The 25,214-nt window shown below is 47.8% G+C and overlaps 1 protein-coding gene, 1 non-coding gene and 1 pseudogene across 7 annotated transcripts in view; 2 read left to right on the forward strand and 1 right to left on the reverse strand.

The window, feature by feature from the left end:
• Positions 1-25,214, forward strand: part of RNF19B (ring finger protein 19B) — a 48,163-nt gene that overhangs the window by 6,605 nt on the left and 16,344 nt on the right. For 2 of the 6 annotated variants that reach the window (XM_078452095.2, XM_060621797.3), the window contains exons 1-3: positions 14,777-15,206; positions 15,289-15,377; positions 15,671-16,777. In XM_078452095.2, coding sequence (XP_078308221.1) covers positions 16,146-16,777 — 632 coding nt within the window. In that variant the 5' untranslated portion in view covers positions 14,777-15,206; positions 15,289-15,377; positions 15,671-16,145. Of the gene's footprint in view, positions 1-14,772; positions 15,207-15,288; positions 15,378-15,670; positions 16,778-25,214 lie in introns of those variants that run through there. The other 4 variants (XM_078452098.2, XM_078452097.2, XM_078452096.2 and 1 more) reach the window with 4 other exon arrangements.
• Positions 5,263-6,395, reverse strand: LOC132671238 (epidermal growth factor-like protein 7 pseudogene; annotated as a pseudogene).
• LOC132673990 (U6 spliceosomal RNA) lies at positions 11,449-11,555 on the forward strand. The gene has a single exon (XR_009608319.1). It is a non-coding gene; the product is annotated as a U6 spliceosomal RNA (small nuclear RNA).

A 25,214-nucleotide genomic window follows, 5' to 3' on the forward strand; every position in this document is an offset into this window, starting at 1 on the left:
CTCGGAGCGTGAGTCCCGACTCTGTCATTTACTGGGAACTTGGGCAAGTCATTTCACCTCTCTGAAGCTCCATTTCTTCATCTGTAAAACACAGGCCTTTGTTCCCATCCCCCTTGGACTGCATGAGGATTAAATGAGATCACGGACATAAAGCATGTGTTGCTGGGCTCGGCAACTGCTGTCATTTTTTGTAATGGTTGTGAAATGGAACGTGTTGACTCTGCTGATGGCTGCAAAACACACCACCCTCAGGGTTTACCATACATGCAATCTCTGCAAACAGCATCAGAAGGTCCTCTGATGGGTGTTCAGGGAAACACCCAGAGCTGGGTGGCTTCATTTTGGCAGGAACGGAGGAAACTCCCTACTCTGGGTAGGCGGTAGCTTCACTGACTCTGCCTAACTTGCGAGTCCAAAGATGGTTCCCAGACTGAGCTGCAAGAGTGGGCCTGGGATGGAGTCTGGCTGGCCTGAATTTGCTTGGGGCGGGGGAGGGCGGGGAGAAAGGAAACATCCCTTGCCCTCGGCTGGTAACCAGAGCCAGAGCAGGCTAGCACAGGACAGACACTGCTCTCCCCCACGACTGGCCCTGCCATCACTGATTCCAGCTATCTAGCGTCTACTCATATTGTGGCTAACACAGTCTGACCGCTCTTTAAACAAGGGATGGGAAATGGAGTCCCAGAGAGGGGCAGGGACTTGCCCTGCAAGTCAGAACCAGAATCAAGGTCTCCAGGCATCAGATCCAAGAATCTCTGACAGCATCAAGGCAGCCTCCTTGACTGTCAGAGTGAGGGAGTAGCTAGTTGTTGCCTGGCAACTGCAGCAGGCCCAGATGTTTTCCTTCTCCACATTTCCATGGGAATCAGGCCACCCAGTGACAGTTGGGCTCAGACCTCAGAGACAAAATGTTTCTGGCTTTCAGGGCAACAGGGAGGAGGGCTTCTCCTGTTGAAGTACAGACCCAGGCAAGAAACAGTCCCCCTCCAGGTACTGGGACTCCTCCCAGGCAGCCCAGACCTGTCTATCTTTCTGGCTTAGGGACAGACTCCCATCATTCCTTCTGTCTAGGCAGAGCTGAGCCGTGGGCTGTCTTCACAGACAGCAGCAAGTGCTGGAGGAGAAAATCGTGCCAGAGCAATGTGGAGAGAGAGCAGCGTGGAGTCCCACGTGAGCCCTGGCTCTGCCACTCGTTGGCTACGCAACCTTAGTCAAGTCATTTCACCTCTCTGAGTTGGTTCTCTCATCTGCAAAATAGGATTATTCATAACTACCTCTCAGGTCTGTATAAGGAGTGAATGAAATAAGAAAGGTAAAGTACCAGGCATAGAAGTAGGTACTCAATATTGATATCTGTAGCAGTTAGCTTGCTCGATTATAAACAAGAGTCCACTCTAGACTGTCAGGCAGAAAAGGGCCAGAGAATCACTCTGGGAGGCTATACAGCAAGGGACCATTGCTTGAATGCTACTCCACTGAATGCTGCTTCAGTAGAGACAGCACAGATGTGGCAGCGTGCACGAGGGATGCTGCGGGCACCCCGTGCGCTTCTCACTCTCCTTTGGGGATCTGGTACAGGAGGAAAGAAGGAGAACACCAATATCCAACACATATATGAGCACTAAACACCTGGTACCGCTTACAAGTCTTGGGGAGAGATACTATTATGATGCCAGTTTCCAGGTTTGGAAACTGAGGCACAGAGAGACTTCCCCTAACTTGCCTGAGATCACCCAGCTAGGAAGTAGTGAAACCTGGAATGGCCATGCAGCCCAGCTCCAGAGCCTATGCTCCTAACTATTACCTCTGCCCTACTGTTCTGAACTGGAACTCAGAGTGAGGTATCCCGAGAAATAGTGTTATACGTGATGGGGAGCTTCTATCATAAATATGACTAGATGGATGGATGAATGGATTTAACTCATTAACTCAACTAGAATTAAGCACCTTTCTATGTTCTCTGTGATGAGCACTGAACAAGACTAACACGTCCTCTGCTTATAAGGAGCTTAGCACTAGTGAGGAAACAAGAAGTAGGCAAACGCCCAAATAAATAAAACAATCACAAATTATGATAAGAGAGATGATGGGGGTGCCTGGGTGGCTCAGTCAGTTAAGCATCTCTTTGTTTCAGCTCAGGTCATGATCTCACAGTTTGTGAGTTCGAGCCCCAGGTTGGGTTCCACGCTGACAGTGCAAAACCTGCTTGAGATTCTCTCTCCCTCTCGCTCTGCCGCTCCCTCGCCCCCCACTTGTGCTCTCTCTCTCTCTCTCTCAAAATAAATAAACTTTAAAGAAAGAGACGAAGGACACACAAAGCATGGTATGAGGAAGAATGACTGGGGCATTATTGGGGGTATGAGGACTCTCTCCCTGGCTCCTTCTGTTCCAGCCATGTTGGCCTTCATGCTGCTCTTTGAAACCACCAGGCACACTTAGAGCTTTTGCATTGGCCGTGGCTTCTGCTTAGAAAAGATTGTCCCTGGTTATCTACATGGCTAACTCCCTCACCTCCTTAACGCTTTACATAAATCCCATCTTCTCGGTGAGGTCCCTGACACCACTGTTTAACATTGGATCGCCTCTCCACCCCTACACCCATCTGCACTTATGCTAACGGTACTTAGCCCTTATACCTTCTAACAAAACTTAACTGTGTTTACAGTTTATCTGCTTCCCCTTGTAGAATATAAGCACTAAGAGAGCAGGGATCCTTCTTCCGTTCACTGAATGGTGTGTGGCACATAGTGTAGTGAGTGTAGGTGCTCAAAAATATTTGTTGAATGAATGTAAATAACACCCCCGAGGTCACGCAGCTGGGAAGCAGCATGGCTGTGATTTGAATCGAATTTTTTTGTTTGTTTTGGTTTTTGTTCCAAAGCTATAGAATCTTCTTTCTAGGGCTGTTATGAGGCTCAAGTGAGTTCACATGTGTCAGTCACTTAGCAGAGTGCCTGGTACAAAGGTCAATGTACCATGAACCTGAGCTATCATCATAATCACCATTATTATTATTATTATTATTATTATTATTATTATTAATGCTCCCCTCTCCTCCTGGGTCATTTTCCTTTTTATTTTTTTTTTTTAATGTTTATTTATTTTTTAGGGAGAGAGCAGGGGAGGGGCAGAGAGAGAGAGGGGAACAGAGGATCTGAAGTGGGCTCCATGCTGACAGCAGAGAGCCCCATACAGGGCTCCAACCATGAGATCATGACCTGAGCCCAGGTCCGACACCTAACTGACTGAGTCACTCAGGCACCCACTGGGCTCATTTTTCTAAATTCCATAATAGTTCAGTCAGCTTTTTGGGGTGGAACTTCAGACCTAATTTTGGCAAACACACTGACATGAGCCCCAGGAAAGAAAAACCCCCCACATCTCTTGCCAGCTCAGGTAGCAGGGAGCCAGGCCCCTGCAGGACCCAATCCTCTATGTGGCCCCACCCACTTTGTAACTGACCTGAAATTGTTCTCCCACAAGTGCAAACAACATAGGCTTCCTGTGTTTTAAGAAAGGGGAAGTCCAGTCAGCAATTTACCTTGAGTCATTTGTTTCCAGAAGGAAGCCTCCGCAATTGGCAAAAGGTAGGAGGAGGAGGAGGACTGCCAGAAAAGAGAAAGGAGGCCTGGCTTCTAGGAGTGCACCCACTTCTCAGCTGACTACCATGAGCAAGCCCCCTCTCTGTCCTTAATTTTCTCACATGGAAAATGGGACAATGATCTTCAATTCACCTGCTTCTCTGCACAGTACTAGCATGGATGTGGGAGCACATGTGAGTGTGTGTGTGTGTGTGTGTGTGTGCGCGCGTGTGAAGCGCTGGGAATATGAAAGCACTATGCCATTGGGAGGGCTTGCAGTGGCCTCTAAGTCCAGAATTAAAAATACACAGATCTGTGTTCAAATCCTGCCTCTATCACTTTCTAGCCGTGTGCCCCTGGGCAAGGAATGGAACCTCTCTGAATCTTGGTTTCTTTTCATATAAAATGGATCCTTGGTTTCCTCAGCTGTGAAACGACAGCTTAACTCCTAATCTGGCTTTCAGGGTTAAATGAACTATGCACATCAAGAGCCAGGAAGGACCTAGGCTCAGAGCAAGCTCTCAGGAACAGTGGTTCTTGTTTTTAATCCTCGATGACCTCTCACTTCCTCCCCTCTGCCCTCTATGCTGTCTTGTTCAGCTCTGGCTGTGCTCAGGGCAAAACCCCTTGTCAGATTGCTTCTAATAGACCCTCTCCCACACCTGTGAGGCCACACAGAATTGTTAAAATGGAGGATAATTTTATTTTTATTTTTACTGATTACACAAATAGTCCATGGCAAAAAAAAAAAAAAAAAGTTTTAAGCAAATAAGTAAAAAGAAGAAAATAGAGATTACATGTAACTTTACCCAGAGATAATCACTATCGATGGTTGGGCGAAATTTTCTTCCTGATTTCTTTTTAATACATGTATCACAGGATTTTAAATGCAAGTTTCCTGTCACTTTGCATTTAGAGCGGAGGCAACAAATGCCAAGGACCACCCAGACAGGGCATGCCAGAAGGATGGAGAAACTGGTTCTACCCGAATTAACCCATCACCTACCTCTTGTCACCATGGAGTGTATTTGTGTTACAGAGAGAGAGAGAGAGAAACTGAAACACAGACACAGAGATACAGAGACAGAGGAGAGGCTGGTTGTGGGGGGATTTCTTTTGGACAAGGCTGTTGATTATTGTCTGGTCCCCACTGCAACAATCCCCTCTACCCAGAGAGGAGGGATGAAGGTGTGCCTCCTCCTCACTTTAGGGTGGAGGGATTTAGAGGCCGTTTGGCAAGTTTGTGCCTCAGGGGTCCATGGGCCAGAGAAAGGCAAGGCTAAGGCAACAGCCCCTCTTCTATCACCTCCATCCCCCCAGCAGAGAGATGATCATGCTGAATTGTGAGTGTCTGCTGAGTTGTCTGCCTCCCCAACTTGACCTGTATCCCCTGCCCCTGCAGGAGGCATAGCAGCTAGCTGATGCTTGATAAATGTTCTGGTGAACAGAGGAAAGACTGTTGGAGCCACACAGATCCAAGTTCAAATCCTGCCTCTGCCACTTTCCAGCTGTGCTCCCTTTGGGGAAGTCACATCATCTCTGTAACCTCATTTTCTCACTTGTAAAATGAAAATAACTGAGTGTCTGTTCTTAATAACACAGAGCTTTATTTTCCCCTGAGCCGTCATTTTATTCTGACACAGATCAGAGGTGCCCCCCGACAGGACCTTCGTACCTTCCCTCAGCCATGGGCCCACTGGTGGGGGTGCAGGGGTGCCGGCCAGCACAATGGGCATGGGCTGTCAGTAGCCAGAGCCGGGGACCTGGGCCAAGCCTGTCCTAGCTCCTTCTTGCGGGAACAGAACCCCATCTGCTCCTCTAGGAAAGAGATCTGTTCACTCAGAGGGTCGATGCGGTCCAGCTGCTGGAAGGGGTGAGCCAGGAAGCTGCTGGGGTCAGGCCGCCTGTGCTCCAGGGCCCTCAAGGCCAGGCTGTACAGTGGGGCCAGCAACAGCTATAGCTTCTGCTCCAGCACATCCACCCTTGACCGAAGCCGCCGCACCTCCTCCTCTACCGCCGCACCTCCTCCTCTACCGCACTGTCCATTCCTGTTGTGGGGTTCGGGGCTACCCTGGGGGTCCCTCTCTTGGGCAAACAGAGCACACCATCTGCTGATGGGCCGTGCCCTTCCCGACACTGGCAGCAGTAACTACCCACGGTGTTGACACACCACGGGGGACAGGTGCCCCCTCCAGCACTGCATTCATCCACGTCTGTCTGGCAGGTGTCGCCCTGCCATCCTGCAGGGCGGTGACAGCAGCCTGGCTGGACACAGTTCCCCCGTTCTGCCACAGTGGCTGGCATATTGCTGCTCCACGGGCCCTGGGGAGACTGCTGGTCCTCTTCCAGCCAGGGCAGCAGGCATGGCAAAGCCTGGCGGAGGCTGGCCCAGGGCCGCGGCAGTAGGCAGTCCTGTAGATGGTCCAGTAAGTGCTGCAGGCTCAGAACTGTCACAGGTGGTGAGGAAGGGTTGGTACATTCGCTACACAAAAGTCTCGACTCGGGGCCCTTGGGAGCCCCTGTGGCCAGGCCGGTAGACATGCTCAGTGCCACCCACTGCCAGCACCGAGAACCACAGCGGAAGTAGCTCCCTGGAGTCACACAGGCCCCATGTTTGCAGGTGGGATGGCCTTCTCCTCAGGGCGGCCGCTCCAGCCGAGAGCACACTGAAAACCAGAGTGTTTATTGAAATGAGATCAAGCATTGGCACATAGTAGGTCTCCCAACAATGATGAACGTATAAAGACACAGCAGTCTTGGAAATTGCACACTGGCAGGCCCTCCTGAGAATTTCCCGTCTGAGCTGATGCAGTGCTGGAACTTCCGGATCTTGGTTTCCTTCCCTGCTCCTTCCTCAGTCACCACCACCATCATCATCATTAGCAGCAGCAACAGCTGCCGGTTGTATGGCAATTTCCAGAAATTCTATGACTTGGTCTCATGTAAATCCACCAATAATCCTGTGAGGTCTGTATATAATTCCTATTCCACAGAAGGCATCTAGGCCTAGAGAAGGTGTATGACTGGCTCAAGGACACAGGGATTTGAGGCTTGAGGGCACTGCTTTTGACCTTCCTTAAATGAACTGATTTACTATGTATTCAGTACCCACTGTGTGCCAGGCATGTCAATTAGCAGCATGGCTCCTGTCCCCTCACAGATGAGTCGAGAGGACAGGCATGCAAGGCAAAACGGTACTTATAACTCTGCACGGCAAGTGCTGCCCATGAAAACCCCAGACAAGAGGACAATTTCTTTTTTTTTGGGGGGGGGGGGGGGCAATCAGTTGGAGAGCAGATCCAGTCCACTTTTTTTTTTTTTTTTTTTAAATCTCTGTGGCTTTGGGCAAGTCCCTTCACTTCTCTGGGCCTTGATTTCTTCATCTGTAAAATGGGGACTATGAGGAATGCCTCATATAGGAGAGTATGACTCTCTCACTACAATCACTGCAGAGATAACAGACATAATGCATATGTGTGGCACAGGGGCACAAGCAAGAACTCGGTGAATTGTAGCTGGTTCTTCACTATTGCAACCTAGATGTGAGCCAGGGGCCGCCTGACCCCTTGAGATCCTCACAAGATGAGCCCAAGCACCCACTGCAAAACCCTCTTCAAGATTACTGCAAATTCCTGGGACACTTGATCTCTCCTGACCCAGCACCTGCTTCAGCCTGTACTGTCTTTGGTCAACATTATACCAAAATAGATGTAAAACTTGGCCCCCTCCACTATTTCCACAACACCCCAATCTAGGCAGCCTCAGTGAGTATGGGAGGCTTTTTTTGAAGGTTTCCAGGGATGGGAGACGGAGAAGGCCATCACATCATAGTTACAAAAAACCTCAGGGTGAACTAAAAATAACTTGGTTCCCTAGATGGCCTCAGCCTTCTCTTCTGCTTCCTTTTCCATTGTCCCCAGCCCTTCAGCCTTGGGACAGCTGCCATAGTTTGGCTATTGTCTCCAATTCCCTCTTCCTAAGGAGCTCTCCAATTTCCATTCCGGGCATTATCCCACCGTGGGAAGCCTTAGAGGTTGGAAGGGTTGGCTCTCCCTCCTATCTCTCCCTCACCCAGCCAGCCACGACACCCCCATGAGTAAAGCACCACAGGGTGCCTTCCCCGCCTTCTCATAGCCCCCACAGGAAGGGAAAAAATGTTTGCAATCATTCCTGGTAGTTGATGCTGGTGGGTGGGTGACCCTGGCTAGCTGCTGGCTGCAGACCTGCCTCCCCCATTTTCAAGACCCAGTCCTCCAGTTTCTGGTAAATTCTCTTGAGTGCTTGATAGCTTAAAACATCCAGTGTCATTTTAGGAAAAAATTCAAATCCTAGTCCACTTTCTTGTTGCCTCCACAGCAGCTGTGTCTCAGAGCTTCAAGAACTAACTTTCACCTTCAACAGTTTTTCAGTGTTTTCCCAACCAAAGCCATCCTCTTCTCTAGGACAGGAAGTCACATGCTGAGGATCTGTGAGCTGCAACTGGCCCGCAGGGATGTTCTTAAGAAATCAAATCAACACTTAAAAATTCAAAGATTACACATGAAAATCTGGATTTGTGGCATTTCATGTAAACTCGTAATATCTGTCATCGTAGGACCCACATTCCTCCCAAGGAGCATGTTGGCCTGAATGGAGAGCAGAGTCTCTGCCCTTTAGACAGGTTTTTCTTGTGCTGTCACCCACTGGCCTTATTTCTCCTGCTTGATCCCTGTAGGCTTGCAACTTTGTGACCTTTGCTAAAGGGCATTTCGGCACCGGTTTCCACCCTCCACTGCGTTATTACAATCAAATTGGGTCTATAAATGTGCTAGGTTCGCAAAGGGTACCCTAGGCAGAAGACACGGCAACAGTAGTCACTTAAGTATGCAATCGGTGACTGTTCCTGGAAGGGCAAGGGGTCCGGAGGAACTGGGTCTCTGGGCTAGGGGGCTGTAAAGGGTTAAACTGGGGCTTGGTTCTGTAGGGCCTTAATGCTCTCTTACAGGACACTGGGAGCCAGTGTGGGGTTTAGAGCAGGGACACAGCATGGGGTGTGCATATGAGAAAAGGGGCTGGGCAGCTCGTGAACGGGATGGACTGAAACCCTCCCATCCCTCTGAATGTCCCCCCAGAAAGCCCAGCGAGAGGCTGAGGCCGTGATCCAGGAGGGCCCGGGACGCTGCGGCCAGGAGCGGCGGTGGGAATGGCTAGGACGATGGCAAGGGAGGAACTCTGGAGACAGCCTTGCGCGGGAACGGGTACGCCTGACCTTGACGGAAAACACTGCAGGCGCCGCGGCCGCAACGCGTTCGTCTATCCCCCCCCACCCCCCCCTCCCCTGCGCCGCAGCGGACTGCGGCGGGATCCCGGCCCCTCGCCTCCGCGCCCTCCCGCGCCGCTGCGGCACGCGAGGGGCGGGGGCGGCGGGGTGGCGGGGATGCCCGTCTTCCCTGGAAGGCCGGAGAAGGGGGTGGGGGAAGGAGGCCGGTCACGTGGCGCCGCCACCAGGCGCAGCCCGATTGGCGGTTCCGCAGCCCTGCCTGCCCGGCTGCTCGGATTTCCAGGCACGGAGCAGCCCCTCCTGTGCGTCCGGGCTCGCAGGGGATGCTCTGGCCCAGCGCCGAGCAGGGTAGGGCGGGGCCCGGGCTCTCTGTCCTGTTAACCGCTGCCAGGTCCCTGGCTTCTCGCCGAGATCCTCACTGCAGCTTGGGAGGTCTGATTTTTGTCTCAGTGAACACATCCCTTCTCTGCGTCTCTCCTGCCTTCCCCCATCTGTCCCTTTTCCTACCGTGCTACCTGGAGGCCAGCTTTGCGAGGACTGGCTGAAGCAGGTTTGTGTTACTTGCCACAATGTTGCAGCTTTGGGCGAATCAGTTAACCTGGCTGGAAGTGGGGAAGATTCAAATAGAAATCCCACAGACACTCTTCCTCTCTCTTTGCTCCTCCCCTGCTCACGCTTTGACTCTCTCTCTCTCTCTCTCTAAAATAATAAATAAACATTAAAAAAAAATTTTTTTTAAAGGGGGTGCCTGGGTTGCTCAGTTGGTTGAGCCTCCGATTTTGGCTCAGGTCATGGTCTCGGTGGTTCGTGAGTTCCATCCCGGCGTCAAGCTCTGTGCTGACAGCCCAGAGCCTGGAGCCTGCTTCGGATTTTGTGTCTTCCTCTCTCTCTGCTCCTCCCCTGCTCACGCTTTGTCTCTCTCTCAAAAATGATAAGTAAACATTAAACAAAAAATTTAGAAATCCCACAGACACCTCAAGTCCCACACATCCAAACCGACAGCAGTCTCTCCCGAACTGCTCCTTCTTTGTTTCGCCATCTGTTTTAAGCAAAAACCGGATAGCCACATCCATCTTGCTATATCCCCCATCAAATTTATGACCGAAACCTATTAAATTTACCTCCAAAATATTTCTTAAACCTCAGAACCGGGTATTTTCCCTTAGGATTTATCCCAGTTTATACTGTATGTTTATTTGTGTGATTGTTGTTGAACAGTAAGCTCCATGAGAACAAGGACCTTGTCGTTTTGCTCATCACTGTATCACCAACACAGTACCGGCACGTACTAGGTGCTTCATAAATTTTTATTAAATGAATAGATGCACGGCAAGTCCCGTGCTAGGTACTAGCCGTGGAAGGGACAACAGAATTGAAGGTGAGACACACAGTTCTATCCTCAAGAAGTCATCTGTGTAACAAACGTGCCCTGGGGCCTTCTCTATGTTAGGCCAGTGCACAAGACGAGTAAGACACCATTTCTACCTTTCATCTAGGGTGACCACACATGACCAACCTAAACAACAATAAGACTCTGGTATTGGAGGGGTCAGGTGTGTTGGTATATAATGACCTCTAGAGTCAGAAGAGTCCAGGGTTTGGAATCTAATGAGCTGGCTTCCCAGGCCAGCTTTGTCTCCTTCTGGCTATGTGACCACAAATCTCCTCTCTCTCAAAGGCTCCATCCTTTCATCTTAAAAATGGGGGATAATAATACTATTTAAGAGACATGAACAAGACAAACGAACACGTTAAGTGCCAGGTTTTACAACAATGTCAGGTATGGGTGGGCGACTATACCTCCTACTTTGCCTGAAAGAGACCAGTTGACACCTGTTGAACCAGGGCAGTTAATTAATAACAGCGTTCCTGGGGGCACGTGGGTGGCTCAGTTGGTTGAGCTTCTGACTTTGGCTCAGGTCATGATCTCATGGTTCTTGAGTTGGAGCCCCACGTCAGGCTCTGTGCTAAAATCTCAGAGCCCGGAGGCTGCTTCAGATTCTGTCTTCCTCTCTGCCCCTCCCCCACTCACGCTCTGTCTCTCTCAAAAATAATTAAACATTAAAAAAAGTAATAATAATAGCATTCCTGAGGCTCCTGGGAGGCTCAGTTGGTTAAGTATCTGACTTTGGCTCAGGTCACGATCTCGTGGTTTGTGAGTTCAAGACCCACATCGGGCTGTCTGCTGTCAGCACAGAGTCTGATTCGGATCCTCCGTTCCCCTCTCTCTCTGACCCTCCCTGCCCCTGAGTGCATGCACTCTCTCTCTCAAAAATGAATAAACATTAAATAAGAAAAAATAATAGTGTCCCCGTTCGTTCTCAAAAGTGTCCTGGGCTTGGACAGTAAATTATATGGTCATCCTAGTAACAGGTGTGATACTAGAGTTATCTACACTGTGCTCTGGGGACACAAAGGTGGGAGGGTGGTGGGGCTGACTGTAGAAAGGGGGGCTGTGACCATGGAAATGAGCCTGGAAGTATGCATGCCATTACACCAAGTGAAGAGAGACGGGAAGGGCGTAAGAGGCAGAGGGACCAGTATCTGCAAAGGAAGCAAAACTTGGTAATTCTGGGCATGCCTAGATAGCATCCAGAAGGCCAAATGGTGCTCGTTTTGGCAGCATATATACTAAAATTGGAACGGCACAGAGAAGATTAGATGGCCCCTTGCACAAGGATGTCACACAAATTCGTGAAGCCTCCCATATTTTTAAGGGGCGCTTGGCCGGCTCAGTCGGTAGAGCCCATTGGCTGTTGCTCTCCAGGTTGTGAGTTCCAGCCCCATGTTGGGTGTAGAGATTACTTAGGGAAAAAAGGCCAAATAGCTCAATTCTAAGAGGCATGGAAGGAGATGAGGCTGACAGTGGGAACTGTAGAAGGGATTGGCATGAGTTGGTGGCTTTACAAAAGAGTCCAACTGAGGAGCTGGGGCCAAAGTCCAGGCAAGAGAAATAATGAGGCCTGAAGCCAAGAGAGGTTCTAGAAACACTTTAGAAGTTAACTGGACTTGGGGGGGTTGGAGGACAGGTCAGGGGCAGGAGAACGTCTAGGGGAATGGAGAGGCCACTCATTGAAGCAGGTGGGGAGAAAGGGCCAGGAAACCCAGGAGACAGGAGGTGACCCAGATTGGACTGCCTAAAGTAGGGGTCATAAGAACTAGGGGTCACTTCTGAGGCCAGGGGAAGGAGCTGGGGCCCAGCTGGTATTCAGGTGACATCTGAATAAAAATTACCTTTCAGAGCAACCTTGAAAGGCAAGAGAAAGCTCAAAAATAGAGGCTCAAGAAAAGAAAGAGCTGATTTTGCAGACCAACCTCATTGTACATATCGCTCTCCTTGATCAAAATGTTCCCACAATGCCCCGCTGCATAACAGAATAAAAGCTGAGGTCCTCAGCCTGGTCTTCAAAGCTTCTGGTGACCTGGCCCCAACCTATCTCTGGTGAACGTTTCATATTTCACCTGGTCACTTTTGGCCCCTCCCTTCTTCTGAAAACAAGAATTGCTCTTCCCCTGGCCTAACATATGGTCCAGGTGGAAACCATCAGTCATGGCATCCTGTTCCCTATGATCAAGGGTGTGAGTGAGCATGTGACCAAGCCTGGTCAGTCAGAATCCTCCTGCAGGATTTTGGGGATTTGGAACAAAGGGAAGAGAATTTCTCATCTCTCTGGTGAGGGAGCTAGAAGGCATGAGCTGGGGATTGCTGTTGGGCACAGTTCCAGCCTAGAGAGGAAAGTGGTCTGAAAAGCCACAGTAGGGAGATGAGAGGGTTATTGTTTACTAGGTACAGGGTTTCAGTTTGAGAGATAAAAAAGTTCTGGAGATGCATGGTAACAAAAGTTGCACAAACAACGTGAATATACTTCATGTCACTAACTGCACACAGAAAACTGGTAAAAATGCAGGGCAGCTCGGTGGCTTAGTCCATTAAGTGTCCGACTTCGGCTCAGGTCATGATCTCACAGTTTGAGAGTCCGAGCCCCGCATCGGGCTCTCTGCTGTCATCTTGAAGCCCCCTTCAGATCCTCTGTCTCCCTCTCTCTCTCTTCCCCTCCACCATGCTCGCTCTCTCTCTCTCAAAAATGAACACTAAAAAAATTGGTAAAAATGGTAGATTTTATGTAAGGTATACTTTACCACAGTTAAAAGGAGGAGGAAGAGGAAGAGAAGGAGGGGGAGGAGCTTCCAGGCAGAGAAGCAAAGATGAATGATGGAGGAGTGCAGGTGGTTCCCTGGCTGCAGTTGGTCCTTGGGCCCCTTTGCTGCAGTGCTTGTCTCAAAGGATTGCTTGAGTCAACCTCCTCTTTTAGGATCAGCTAGTTCATGTTGGGTTTCTCTTCCTTGCATCCAATGGAGTCATAACACAGAGGCTTTCCATTCTCTCTTCTCTCTCGCATCCTTTCGGACATTCTCCACTCTTGTCACACGCTGCTGTCCACACTCGTCAGACTGACCCTGTGTTTGTACTCCTATGCCTTTCCTCCAGACTCCCTCTGCCCTTTCCCCTACTGACAAGTGTCAACTCCCTACTCGTCATTTGAGACCCAGCTCAAAGGGCTCTTCCTCGGAAAGCCATCCCTGACTACCCCGAGCAAGGCTTGCCATTGCCCTCCTCTGGCCTGTCCATGTCTTTGTCACCTAGTATCCCAATGACCTGCTTTCCTGTCTGCAACCCTCATTAGGCTCTGTTTTTCATCTCCATGATCCTAGTGCCTGACAAACAGCCTAGCACAAGGAATCATAAATGTTTACTGAATGAGTGAAAAATGAGTAAGAATCCTTCTTTCTCTTGTGCCATCCCCCTGAGTCACTACTCAGTCTCCACCAAGTGGAGACACAGGAAAAAAAAAAAAAAAAAAAAAAGTAGGAGGAATTGCTTTAGTCCCTCGATTCAAGGGTGATGGATCCAGGAGGGAAGAAAACCCAGTAGGAAAGGAATGGGGCCATTGCAAAGTTCAATGGCATTTATGAGAGGTCAGCTTTCTGCCAAAGCACTGATGGTGGCAGCTTTGAGCTGAGGCAGAGTTTGTTTGGACGCCAGTGCCAAGACAAGCAAACATTCAGTGTTGAGCTTTTCAGCAAGCTTGGATTCTGACAGCTGTGTGGGGAGAAACAACTAAAAGCCGTCTGGGTCTGCCTGGAATCAGGAGTCACTGTCTCCTTCAGACACAATCTGACCCAAGGAACAAGGCAGCCTCTTCTCTACCCTTCATCCCCACCACAGGCACACACCTCCTTGAAGGGACCCTGCCACTGATCAGGACATTTGGCACTGAGGACAGAGTAAAAAACAACTCTAGGGAGCTGTGGCTTTGATAATATGGCTTACTAAATAGACCATGGCTTTCCCCCCTACAATTCCCAGCCTGCCTTGCCGTTAGATTCGGCTTGTGTGACAAGGTCCGGTTAAGAGTCTGTATGGAAGTAATGAGTGTCATTTCCAGGCTGAAGTCTTTCATTGCCAGTACATTACCTTCTATGTAGCAACCTTTCCCTTATTGAGGCAATCCTGAAAGCCTTGTATTGAGGTTGTAGCAGTGGCCTGGGTCTCTGAGTTACCCAGTGGAGTAGAGGATCCGTATGCTGGAGAGCACCTTGAGCCACATCAGGCTTTGCATGAGTGACAAAAATAAACCTTTGTTGGGTTAAGCCATTGAGCCATTCGGGTTCTTTGTTACCATAGCAGAGCCTAGCCTATTCTGACGAATATATAGAAATTAATTGTTGTTTTAGCCATCCAGGAGCAAACCTCCTTACTTGAGGAGAAACATGCCCCCTCCTTAAGGTATTGGTCACTTCTCTCTTCTTTCCTGACTTCTCAGCAGCAGTTGTCACAATTGACAATCGAAACATTTCATCTTGGTGTCTGTGACATCACGCCTGTCTGGTTTTTCTCCTCTCACAGTCCCTGCTTCTCAGTTTCCTTTGCTGGCTCCTCTTCCACTGTTTTACCTCAAAACTTTGAAGTTTCTTAGGGCTTATTCCTGGGGACCTTTCTCATGGTTGTAAAGGCCACCCATGAGAAAGACAGCTGGTACCTTCCAGAATTCATTCTACCATTCTCTATCAATCACAGAGCCTCTATTTTTAGCCGGGCACATTGCGCCTAGTTAAAAGGCGACATTTCTCATCGTAGCTCATTATTTTGGCCAATGAGATGCCAGCAAAAATGCGTGGGACTTCCAGCGCAGTCTCTTAAAAAGAAAAGGGTGCACTTTTCCCCCTCTCTCCTGCATGCTTCCAAAGGTGGAGCGCAATGAGGTAAACTTAAGATTGGAAACCAAGCGCTGAGCGTAGCAGAGCAGCTCAAAACTGCCTACCTTTGGACTTCTTTTTTGTGAAGAAAGAAATCAATTTCTATCGTAAGTTATTATTTTTTTTCTTTTGTCATTTGCAACTGAACCTCATCCTAACTGATTGTTCCTGTCGCTGTCGCTGTCGTAGTTGCATGCTCACATCCCACCAGGAAGCCTGCGTACAGCAGAGGACAGACACCTCCGGAGGAAAGAAACGCTGGGCCTCCTTCCGCAATTGTAAGTAACCAAGCTACCAGGAGGATAGGATGGGAGGCGGGCCTAGGAATACAGTTTATTAGCTCACAGAGAGCACTGAATGCTAGATTAAGGAATTCGGACTTTATTCTGCAAATCCCTTGCGGACAGGACACCCTGTCTGTCTTATCTAGTAATGCTTCCACTTTGTATTTGCTTAATGAATGACTATATTCTTTATTAATTAATGCTGTTAACTTAAACGACAGAAGAATTGTTGCGAGGTGGACCAGTTGGGAATCACCACCTGATCCACCCCTGTCCGGGTTTTACAGGTGAAGTAACCTAAGTATCTTTTGCTGGAAGTGGCAATCAGCCTGTCCGCGAGGAAAGGCAAACCGAAAACTCCCATCTCGAGGATGAAGGCGGTAGGGGGTATAGAATTGGGGAACGGGGCCAAGAAAAGCAGTTGGATGTGTGGCTCCTCAAGATGGCTGCCCCGAACCCCATGACCGGGAGAAAGCGGAGCTCCGCCCCAGCGCGCCGGGCCCCACCCCACTCGGCCCCGCCCAGCGCCACCCCCCTCCGGGGGGGGGGGCGGTGCGGGTTGTGAGGTGTCTCAGCGAAGCGCCTGCGCAGTGGGCAGCGGCGCGCGGGGCGGAGGCTTTATAATCACTTCGACGCGGCCGCTCGGCTTCTACCTCGGGGAGGGCGGCCAAGGCGGCGGCGGTCGCCGCGCCGGTTGAGGGGGCGCTGAGGCGGGAGCAGTGGTGGCGCTGGGCGCCCCTCGCTCCTGGGCCTCTGGGGGCCATGGGCTCCGAGAAGGACTCCGAGTCGCCGCGCTCTACATCTCTACACGCGGCCGCGCCCGACCCCAAGTGCCGCAGCGGCGGCCGGCGCCGGCGCCTCACCTTCCACAGTGTCTTCTCCGCCTCGGCCCGCGGCCGCCGCGCCCGGGCCAAGCCGCAGGCCGAGCCGCCGCCCCCGGCCGCGCCGCCGCCGCCCGCCCCGGTCCCGGCCGCGGCCCAGGCCCCGCCGCCCGAGGCGCTGCCCGCCGAGCCGGCCGCCGAGGCGGAGGCGGAGGCCGCGGCGGCGGCCGGGCCCGGGTTCGACGATGAGGAGGCGGCGGAGGGCGGCGGCCCCGGCCCGGAGGAGGTGGAGTGCCCGCTCTGCCTGGTGCGGCTGCCGCCCGAGCGGGCCCCTCGTCTCCTCAGCTGCCCGCACCGCTCGTGCCGGGACTGCCTCCGCCACTACCTGCGCCTGGAGATCAGCGAGAGCCGGGTGCCCATCAGCTGCCCCGAGTGCAGCGAGCGACTCAACCCGCACGACATCCGCCTGCTGCTCGCCGACCCGCCGCTCATGCACAAGTACGAGGAGTTCATGCTGCGCCGCTACCTGGCCTCGGACCCCGACTGCCGCTGGTGCCCGGCCCCGGACTGCGGGTGAGCGCGGGGGCGTGGCCGCCCGGGCAGGGGCTGCGGCGGAGGGGGACCCGGGCCCGGGCCCGGGGACCGGACGCCACCCCGCGTGTGGCCGGCCCGGAGAGGCGGTCGGCGGCGCCCAGGGTGCGTGTGTGTGGCCCAGCACCGAGGGAGCGGAGAGGGATGAACAGCGGGAGGAAGGAGAAGGCGGCAACTGCGGCGGGTTGGTAACCGGCCACCATCGGCAAGCCCAGACCCGTGGGGGACGGCACCCACCACCCCGCCCTACCCGAGGGCTTGAGGTGGGGGCTGAGCGGTCCTCGAAGGCAAGGGAGCTGTCCATCAAGTCAGGAGGCCTGGAGAGGCTTTTAGGTCGGGTGAACGCCCCTCCGTCCAGAGGTGTAGGGGGCATGTCTTAATGAGGGCTGGGAGGGAATGACTGGCAAAGGATGGAATGAGAATATCATTCTGAGGGGCTCGCAGCAGTCGGAGGGGTGTGTCCCTTTGGCCATGGGCAGACTTAGCAGCATTGCAGGAGAAGGTGTGTTCTGACCACCGCTGCTGAAAGTTGGAATGGAGGTGATGGAAATGGCACCAAGGGGGGAAGGACAGCTCACTGGCAGCTCTGGGGCACCCGGGGCATCGTGTGCCTTCTGTGCTAAGCTGTTGGGAGGCCCGCTGTGGTTTTACACTGCTGCCTTGGGCAGAGTGAGGGGTGGACGGGCCCTTTCTTTGTCCAGAGAAGCAACGGGGCACTGGGAAGAAGGATGCCCAGAGGTTGATACGGTAGGAGAAAGTGTGGTACCCGGCCCCTCTGATCGTGAGTTCTTGATGACAGTCTTTTTCATGCACCGTATATCCTGAATTTTTAAGATCAGTGAGAAAATATGCAGTCTTTACAGGGACAGAATTCCAGCAGATTTTGCTATCTAAAGTATTCAGTGGAGACCACCCTCCCCCCCTCTTGAAAAAAAAATCTGTGTGATACTGTCAGTACAAACCATGAATGGTTGCATGCAGCAAAGAAGAGCTTATCTAAGTGGTTGGGAGTCAGACTGTGCCATTTACCAATTCTGTGACCTTGGGCAGATCATTTTATTCTTGTGTATTATGCTTTGGGGGCAAAAAGATGCTAGGGACTCCTTGCAGTGTGTGAATGTAATGCCAGTAAAAAGCTGCATGGTCCTTTGCTTCAAAGGAGTTAAGAAGGGCTTTTAATTGTAGCCTGTACATCAAGGCTGTTTTAAGATTTCCCCGATGCTATTTGTCTCCTCCAAAAGAAGCTGTCTTAAGAGTGTCTAGAAGAGTTAACTTCTTTCTATTTTGCCAGACTTGTTTAGAGATGGGTGTGTTATTTAACCTCACTGAGATGGAGTTTCTAAATTACTTTGAAGGGTTGTAGTCAGAGGTATGGTGTTTGTCTATGGTAGATCACTTTCGCTTTCAATTAATAAGTGTCGGAGGGAACCTTGTAGGCTCTTATTTCTGGTGGTCTGGTGATCTTAATGGCCTTTAGAGGTTAATATACATATGATATGCAGATATCATACATACTGTTGATCTATCTTCTGAACTAAAAGAACATTAGGAGAGCATTGCATGGTTAATTTTGGAATAGTATATTAAACTACTTTTTTGAAATGTGTTTCCTTGAATTTTAACTGAGAAATGTGGCATCACTGACTATCTTTCTGGAAAAACTCCCTTTTTGTTATTCTATGAAATCGGTCACTGTCTTTGCTCACATCAATAAAAATGGACAGGAATTAACTTACCATCTTGATGGTAAACTGTAAGCCTTTACTGAAAGCTATTAAGGAATTAAGACCATTTCTTATTTCAGCCAAGTATTGGATTAGTATCATCCAGAGTTTTTTTAATTAGTTAAGAGAATTATAAAAATTATATAACTATATTTTTAAGTGTGTTATGTGTGGGTTTAAAGAAGGTAGAGTTTGGAGAAAGCAAGCAAGCTGGCAGCTGAGTATACATGTGCCAGGCATACATAATTGAATTTGATTCTTACAACATTGTAAGATAGATTTGATCTAGTTTTACAGATGAGAAAAATGAAATTTAAATAAATTGAGTGACTTGTTGAGGGTCATATAACTAGTGGGTGGTGGAACCAAGCTTGAAACACTTAACTCCAACCAAGGCCAATATTCTTTCCTCTTAGCTTTTTTCTTTTTAAAAGCATGAGATTGTTGGCATTATTGGGGATGCTACTGTTTGGATCATTTTGTCAAATATTGTAGCCTAAGGACAACATTGAAAGAGCCAAGGATGCTAAAATCTAGTTTCTCTTCTGATTCTTTTTGTGAAGAGCCACTTATCTGCTTTTTCTTACCTGAAATAGGCCTAATCCTTTCCTGACTTGAGAGGCTTATTAATTAATGTTTACAAAGTGTTTTGAGGTGTGCAGTTGGAGGTGTTAGATAAATAGAGAGTAACTTTAAAATTCTGTCACTTCCCGGGGCGCCTGGGTGGCTCAGCCGGTTGAGCGTCCAACTTCGCTCGGGTCACGATCTCACGGTCCGTGAGTTCGAGCCCCGCATCAGGCTCTGTGCTGACAGCTCAGAGCCTGCAGCCTGCTTCAGATTCTGTGTCTCCCTCTCTCTCTGGCCCTCCCCCCGTTCATGCTCTGTCTCACTCTGTCTCAAAAATAAATAAATGTTAAAACAAAATTAAAAAAAAAAAAAATTCTGTCACTTCCCAAACAAGTGTCTGAGTTCCCTGGGGATGTGGCCAATGATTTTGCCACCTCTTTTTATTTTAATTTATTAAAAAAATTTTTTTTTAACGTTTATTTATTTTTGAGAGAGAGCATCAGCGGGAAAAGGGCAGAAGGAGGGAGACAGAGGATCCAAAGCAGGCTCTGTGCAGTGAGCACAGAGCCCAATGCAGGGCTTGAACTCACAAACGGTGAGATCATGACCTGAGCCGAAATCAAGAGTCAGGCAGCCACTTAACTGACTGAGCCACCCAGGTGCCCCACCACCTCTTTTTAATGCCAGGAGAAAAATAGCTTATTTTGTTTTGTTTCAATCAAATGGTTCTATTCTTCTATGTCTGTTAAAATTCTTGATGAGCAGTTAGAGAAGCATAATCCCCAGTTCTCTTCTTGAACCTGACCACCTTTACTCATAAATCAACTTCTTGCAGCCAGATTTATCAAGTCCTCCCTTTGCTCTGTGTGTGTATATGTGTGTGTATTTGAAGGAGGCATGTAATTGATCTTACAGAGTTCTGATCGTTAGGTTCACTGTGATTATAATGAGAACACTGTATATTAAAAGATTATTTGTTTACGGGGCGCCTGGCTGACTTCAGTCTGAAGAGCGTGTGACTCTTGGGGTCATGAGTTCGAGCCCCTTGTGGGTTGTGGAGATTACTTAAATAAATAAACCTTAAAAATTATTTGTTTACAAGGTATTTGTAGAGCAGAGCAAAGAGTCATGAATTTTTCTTTTCCCATACTTGAATATGATTTTATTTTAATCATAAATAAGAGGACCAGTTTCAGTGGGGAAACATTTACATTATTATTTAATATTATTAAGTACAGCATTACCAAGTACATTTAAAACATACTTTCTAATAGGTAAAATTAACTCAAAATACAAATAACTGATCTTTTTATAGTTCTTTATGGTAAATTTATTTTATAGAGGAGAAACCAGCCCAGAGAAGTTTAAGTGTGGGCTTCAATGTCTCAGTGCTAATAAGTGGTGCAGTTGATTATAACTGCTTAGAGTCTCTGCTTAAGCATGAGGTCTTTTCAGAAACCCCCACCTCATGTAAATATATAATGTTTTCCTGTCAAGTACTGTGTTGCCAGTCTTCAAACCCTTTCAGAATCTCCGGAAGACTGAGGGGTGAGCAGAGGAGGCAAAGAAAATTCCTGGTGTACAACAGCAGACCTTCTGTACGAATGAATAGGAGATAAGGCTGTCTTGACCTAAATTCTTTGTGCAGGTCCACCACTCCAACCTCTCATTGCTGGTTCTCTCTCAGTCCCCCCTCCTACCTGACCCCAACAGGTAGTATCAGCTGTTGGTCTTCCTGGAGAACTGGACTGGACCATCCTGTAAATAGGAACCTTCTGTTCATCTCTAGCACAATTGTGAGCAAGACAAAATTCTCAGTCAATGAGGGAGGATTTTCTTTTCCTCTCTGCAACCTTCCTGGACATCTTTTATCTCTCTCTTTTGGTCTGTGTGTGTGTGTGTGTGTGTGTGTGTGTGTGTGTGTGTGTCTTTCTGGTATGACATGTAAAAAATTGAGATAAAGTTGATCTGGATGTTTTCTCTTAATTGATGTCTGTACCTTCTATTTCACAACTCTTAAGTCTCTTAAGCCTCTTAAGCCCCCCATCCCTCGCATGTCCATCTGCATCATCCTCCAGCTCCATATATCTTTCCCATATTTGCCAAAGTACTCATTCTAAAGTGGAACATCTTATATCACTCCCCTGCTTAGAACTGTTCATACCTGGGGCGCCTGGGTGGCTCAGTCGGTTAAGTATCTGACTCTCGGTTTCGACTCAGGTCATGATCTCAAGGTTTCATGGGTTTGAGCCCCAAATTGGGCTCTGTGCTGCCAGCACAGAACCTGCTTGGGATTCTCTATCTCCCTTTCTCTCTGCCCCTCTCCCAGTCACACTATCTCTGTCTCTCTCAAAATAAATAAACTTAAAAAAAAAAAAAACCTGTTCATACCTGACATATAAGATGACTTCTTATGTCTTTAAGAAGTGATTATTTATATGATCTACCCTTATAATGCAAGCCTCATTATAGTCTTCTACCATCTTTTCATGTTATTTTCTGTTTTTCACCTACAACAGTATTTTCCAATGTATATTATACGTATTACTGGAAAGGAAAACGTTTTGTGATCAAATAAGCTTGGGAAATACTGGCTTGAGCAAAAAAAAAAAAAAAAAAAAACATATTTCTGAGCTTTCTGGACCCTTTAAACATGCTAATATACACTGTAAATTTTGCTAATGCTAATAAACAGTGTAAATCTTCAATCTGGTGTAATTTCCCCAAACTTAGACCAACAGGAAACTCCTTTAACAGCTACTCTGTCTTCTGTTAGTGTCCTTATTTAACAGTGAATCTTGTACTCTGAATAGATTAAGAACTCCTCTAGACTAGGATATCTGTATTCCAACTTTTTCCATAACACTGCGAACAAAATTTTTCAGTTAGATCTCAGAAGAATGGGATATTGAATTTAGATAGTTGAAGATAGATAAAGATAATGAATAGCACAGTTTTTGGAAGAGAAGCAGATAATGAGGGGGAGGGTAAAAAGAGGACAGATGGTCATTAAGTAGACACTTTTGAGAATTATAAAGTGTTGAACCTTAGGTAAATATTGGGTATTACAAAAAGGACTTAGACATGGTCCTCTTGATAGGGAGTTTGGCCTGTTAGAAGGGATGATAGGTAAGTAGGTAGGTAGGTAGAGAGATAGAAAGAAAGAGGAAAAAAAGGAAAAGGAAGAAAGGAAGAAGAAAGAAAGAAAATGCAGTGTAATACATCCTAAAGAAAATACAAATCCTCTTAGAGGATAGATGAAAGATTTTGTATGAGGGTGTCAAGAAAGGGGTGCCTAGGTGGCTGACTCAGTTAAGCATCTGACTTCGGCTCAGGTCATGATCTTACAGTTCATGGGTTTGAGCCCCACATCAGGCTCTGTGTTGATAGTGTGAAACCTGCTTCAGATCCTCTGTCTTCCTCTCTCTCTGCCCCTCCCCTGCTTGTGCTCTCTCTCTCTCAAAATATATATAAACATTAAACATTTTTTATTAAAAAAAAGACTTCGCAGAGCAGGTAATATTTGATCTGGGCCTTGAAGAGTAGGAGTAGTAATTCCTACAAGGCAAATAAAGATGCAAGTAGAGAAAAAAGCATCTTAAATCAGAGGGTTATGAGCAAATACATAGAGGTATAAAAATGCAGTGCTAAGTCTGGAGGCTAGTTTGGTCAGCTTCTGGATGCACAATATGGAGAGCATGATCTGGAAAGTAACTAGAGATCAGTCTGAAAATATAGACTGGATTCAAGTTGATAGCCCTATCTAAGCCGTGCAAAGTTTAGGTTTGAAAGACTTTTTTTCGTTGAAGGATTTTAAGTAAAAGAGTAACATCATGATAGATAACTTTCTGGAATTGGAATTTGGATTGGAGTGGAGAATAAGGAGACTAGATAGTAGACTCTTAGAGTTGTCTGGCCAAGAGGTGACATGAGTTTGAACCAAGGGGGTGGGAATAGAGGGGGGAGAGATAGTAAGAGTACAGCTCATGACAACTTGGTGCATATCTGCTACCCTTACACATGCTCAGGGTCCATTTGTAAATGAAGTTACATGGCCCGGAGCTACAAAGTGCAGACATAATATAGGAACACATTTCTTTAACTACTAGGGTATGTGGAACGTAATCAAATAATAATGGGATTTTTTTTTCTCCAGGGCTGAAGTTAGGTAATACTGTGGTCTAGCCTGTCACACATATTTCTGAAGACTTAGGAAGTGAATAAAATTGGTAAATTTGTATGAAATTAAGGGGAGGGAGAAGGATACGTCTGTTTTCTTAGCAGCATGTAATTTCCAACACCTATTTAGCTGCTGCTTCTCCCTCCCCACCCCCCATTTAGCTTCTAATTAGCAAGCCTGAGTGCTTGGTTACTCTAAGAGCAGGGTGGGAGAGAGGCTCCAGTGTGGGACATGGAAGAGAAAGAACAAGATCATCAAGGTGGATTTGGTCTCAAGGATGAAGTTTTTTTCAACTACCTGTGGAAGAAGATTACCTTATTCAGAATTTAGGAGTTTACTCCTAAAATGGGCTTAGACAAAGTTTTAGGACTAAGTTATAGTACCTGGCATATAATAAACCAGTAGATACATGGGTAAAGTTTAAAGATTGCTTTAGGACAGAGTAATGGTCCATGAGAAGAGTTAGAATGGCCTGGGGAGGGGCGCCTGGGTGGCGCAGTCGGTTAAGCGTCCGACTTCAGCCAGGTCACGATCTCGCGGTCCGTGAGTTCGAGCCCCGCGTCAGGCTCTGGGCTGATGGCTCGGAGCCTGGAGCCTGTTTCCGATTCTGTGTCTCCCTCTCTCTCTGCCCCTCCCCGTTCATGCTCTGTCTCTCTCTGTCCCAAAAATAAATAAAAAAAAAAAAAAAAAAAAAAAAAAAAGAATGGCCTGGGGAAAGTAAAGAACTTAAGCAGGAGAGGGTCTCTATCATTCGTTGAACACAAGCATTTTAAGCATGAACCAGTATACTATACCCTGAAGATTAAAAAAAAAAGGATGATACTTTTCCTTGAGTCTAGTCTGGTTGGGGAAGCATATGTATAAACAAATAATTAGAACATAATGTGATAAGTAATATGAAATAATTGTACATAGACATAAAGTAGGCAACCAGCCGCCTAAAGAGATTAAGTGGATTTTATAGGGAGATGAAATTTGAGCCGGTTCTTAAATGGATAAAGTATTTGCCAGGGCAAGAAGAAGAAAGGAAAGAACATTTCTAGGCAGAAGGAGTAGATTATGCAAAGGCTATGAAGTAGGATAAAATGTGCTGTATTTTTATATCATACCTTTCAGGGCAAGATCTCAAATGCAGTTTAAGAGTATGTGTAGTTCCACTTAAATGTGGCAAGCACCTATACCTCCATTTTTGGGGTAGAGGTTAAGGCTTGGAGATTTAAATTAGCTCAGTGTCATGCAGTATGAGTCAGGGACAAGGAGCCCAGACCAGGCGCCCAAAAACAGGAATGCCAAGTCTCGTGCCCTGAGTAATTCTGTGTCATGGTAATAGATTGCTGTGTGTTCGTGAGTATTTGGGGTTATTTTACTTCCTTAGAACCAAATTCTACACCCAAAATTGACATTATCAATCTTGTCAAATGTCCTTTAAAGAAAAAATAAAAGATTCTGTTAATAAATATTTACTCCCACCATGTGAGGTAGGAATGGATCAGGAAATGATCAAGGCTTCCTGACTGTGTAATTTGTATCATCAGAAGTTGACTACTTTTCAGAGGCCATCCAGTACCTTTCCTATAACCCAGAATAGTAAGGAAGTCACTTTCTTCAGGAGAAACATTGTTTATCTGTAGTAGTTATTTTGCAGGGAGGTGGGGTAAATTTGCTCAGAACTCCTACAGGATATGAATCATTTGCATTCATACGTTGACCCCTTTGCTGTTTCTGAGAAGAGATTTAATACAGACTATATTATGTAACATAGATGATATGTCATCAATACCTTCAATGCCATTCTCAAATCAACTTGCAGAATCTATAATAAACCTGAGAACTTAAGTTGCTGTTATGAACATCTAATGTACATTCAAATAAACAGTAGAAGAAACCCAAGAAAACTTTTATTAGCCTTCCATAAAAGTTGTTTAAGGTCTTTGGCAATTGGAGGAGA

Source organism: Panthera onca, chromosome C1 (assembly GCF_046562875.1).
Source record: "Panthera onca isolate mPanOnc1 chromosome C1, mPanOnc1 haplotype 2, whole genome shotgun sequence".
Taxonomy (NCBI): domain Eukaryota; kingdom Metazoa; phylum Chordata; class Mammalia; order Carnivora; family Felidae; genus Panthera; species Panthera onca.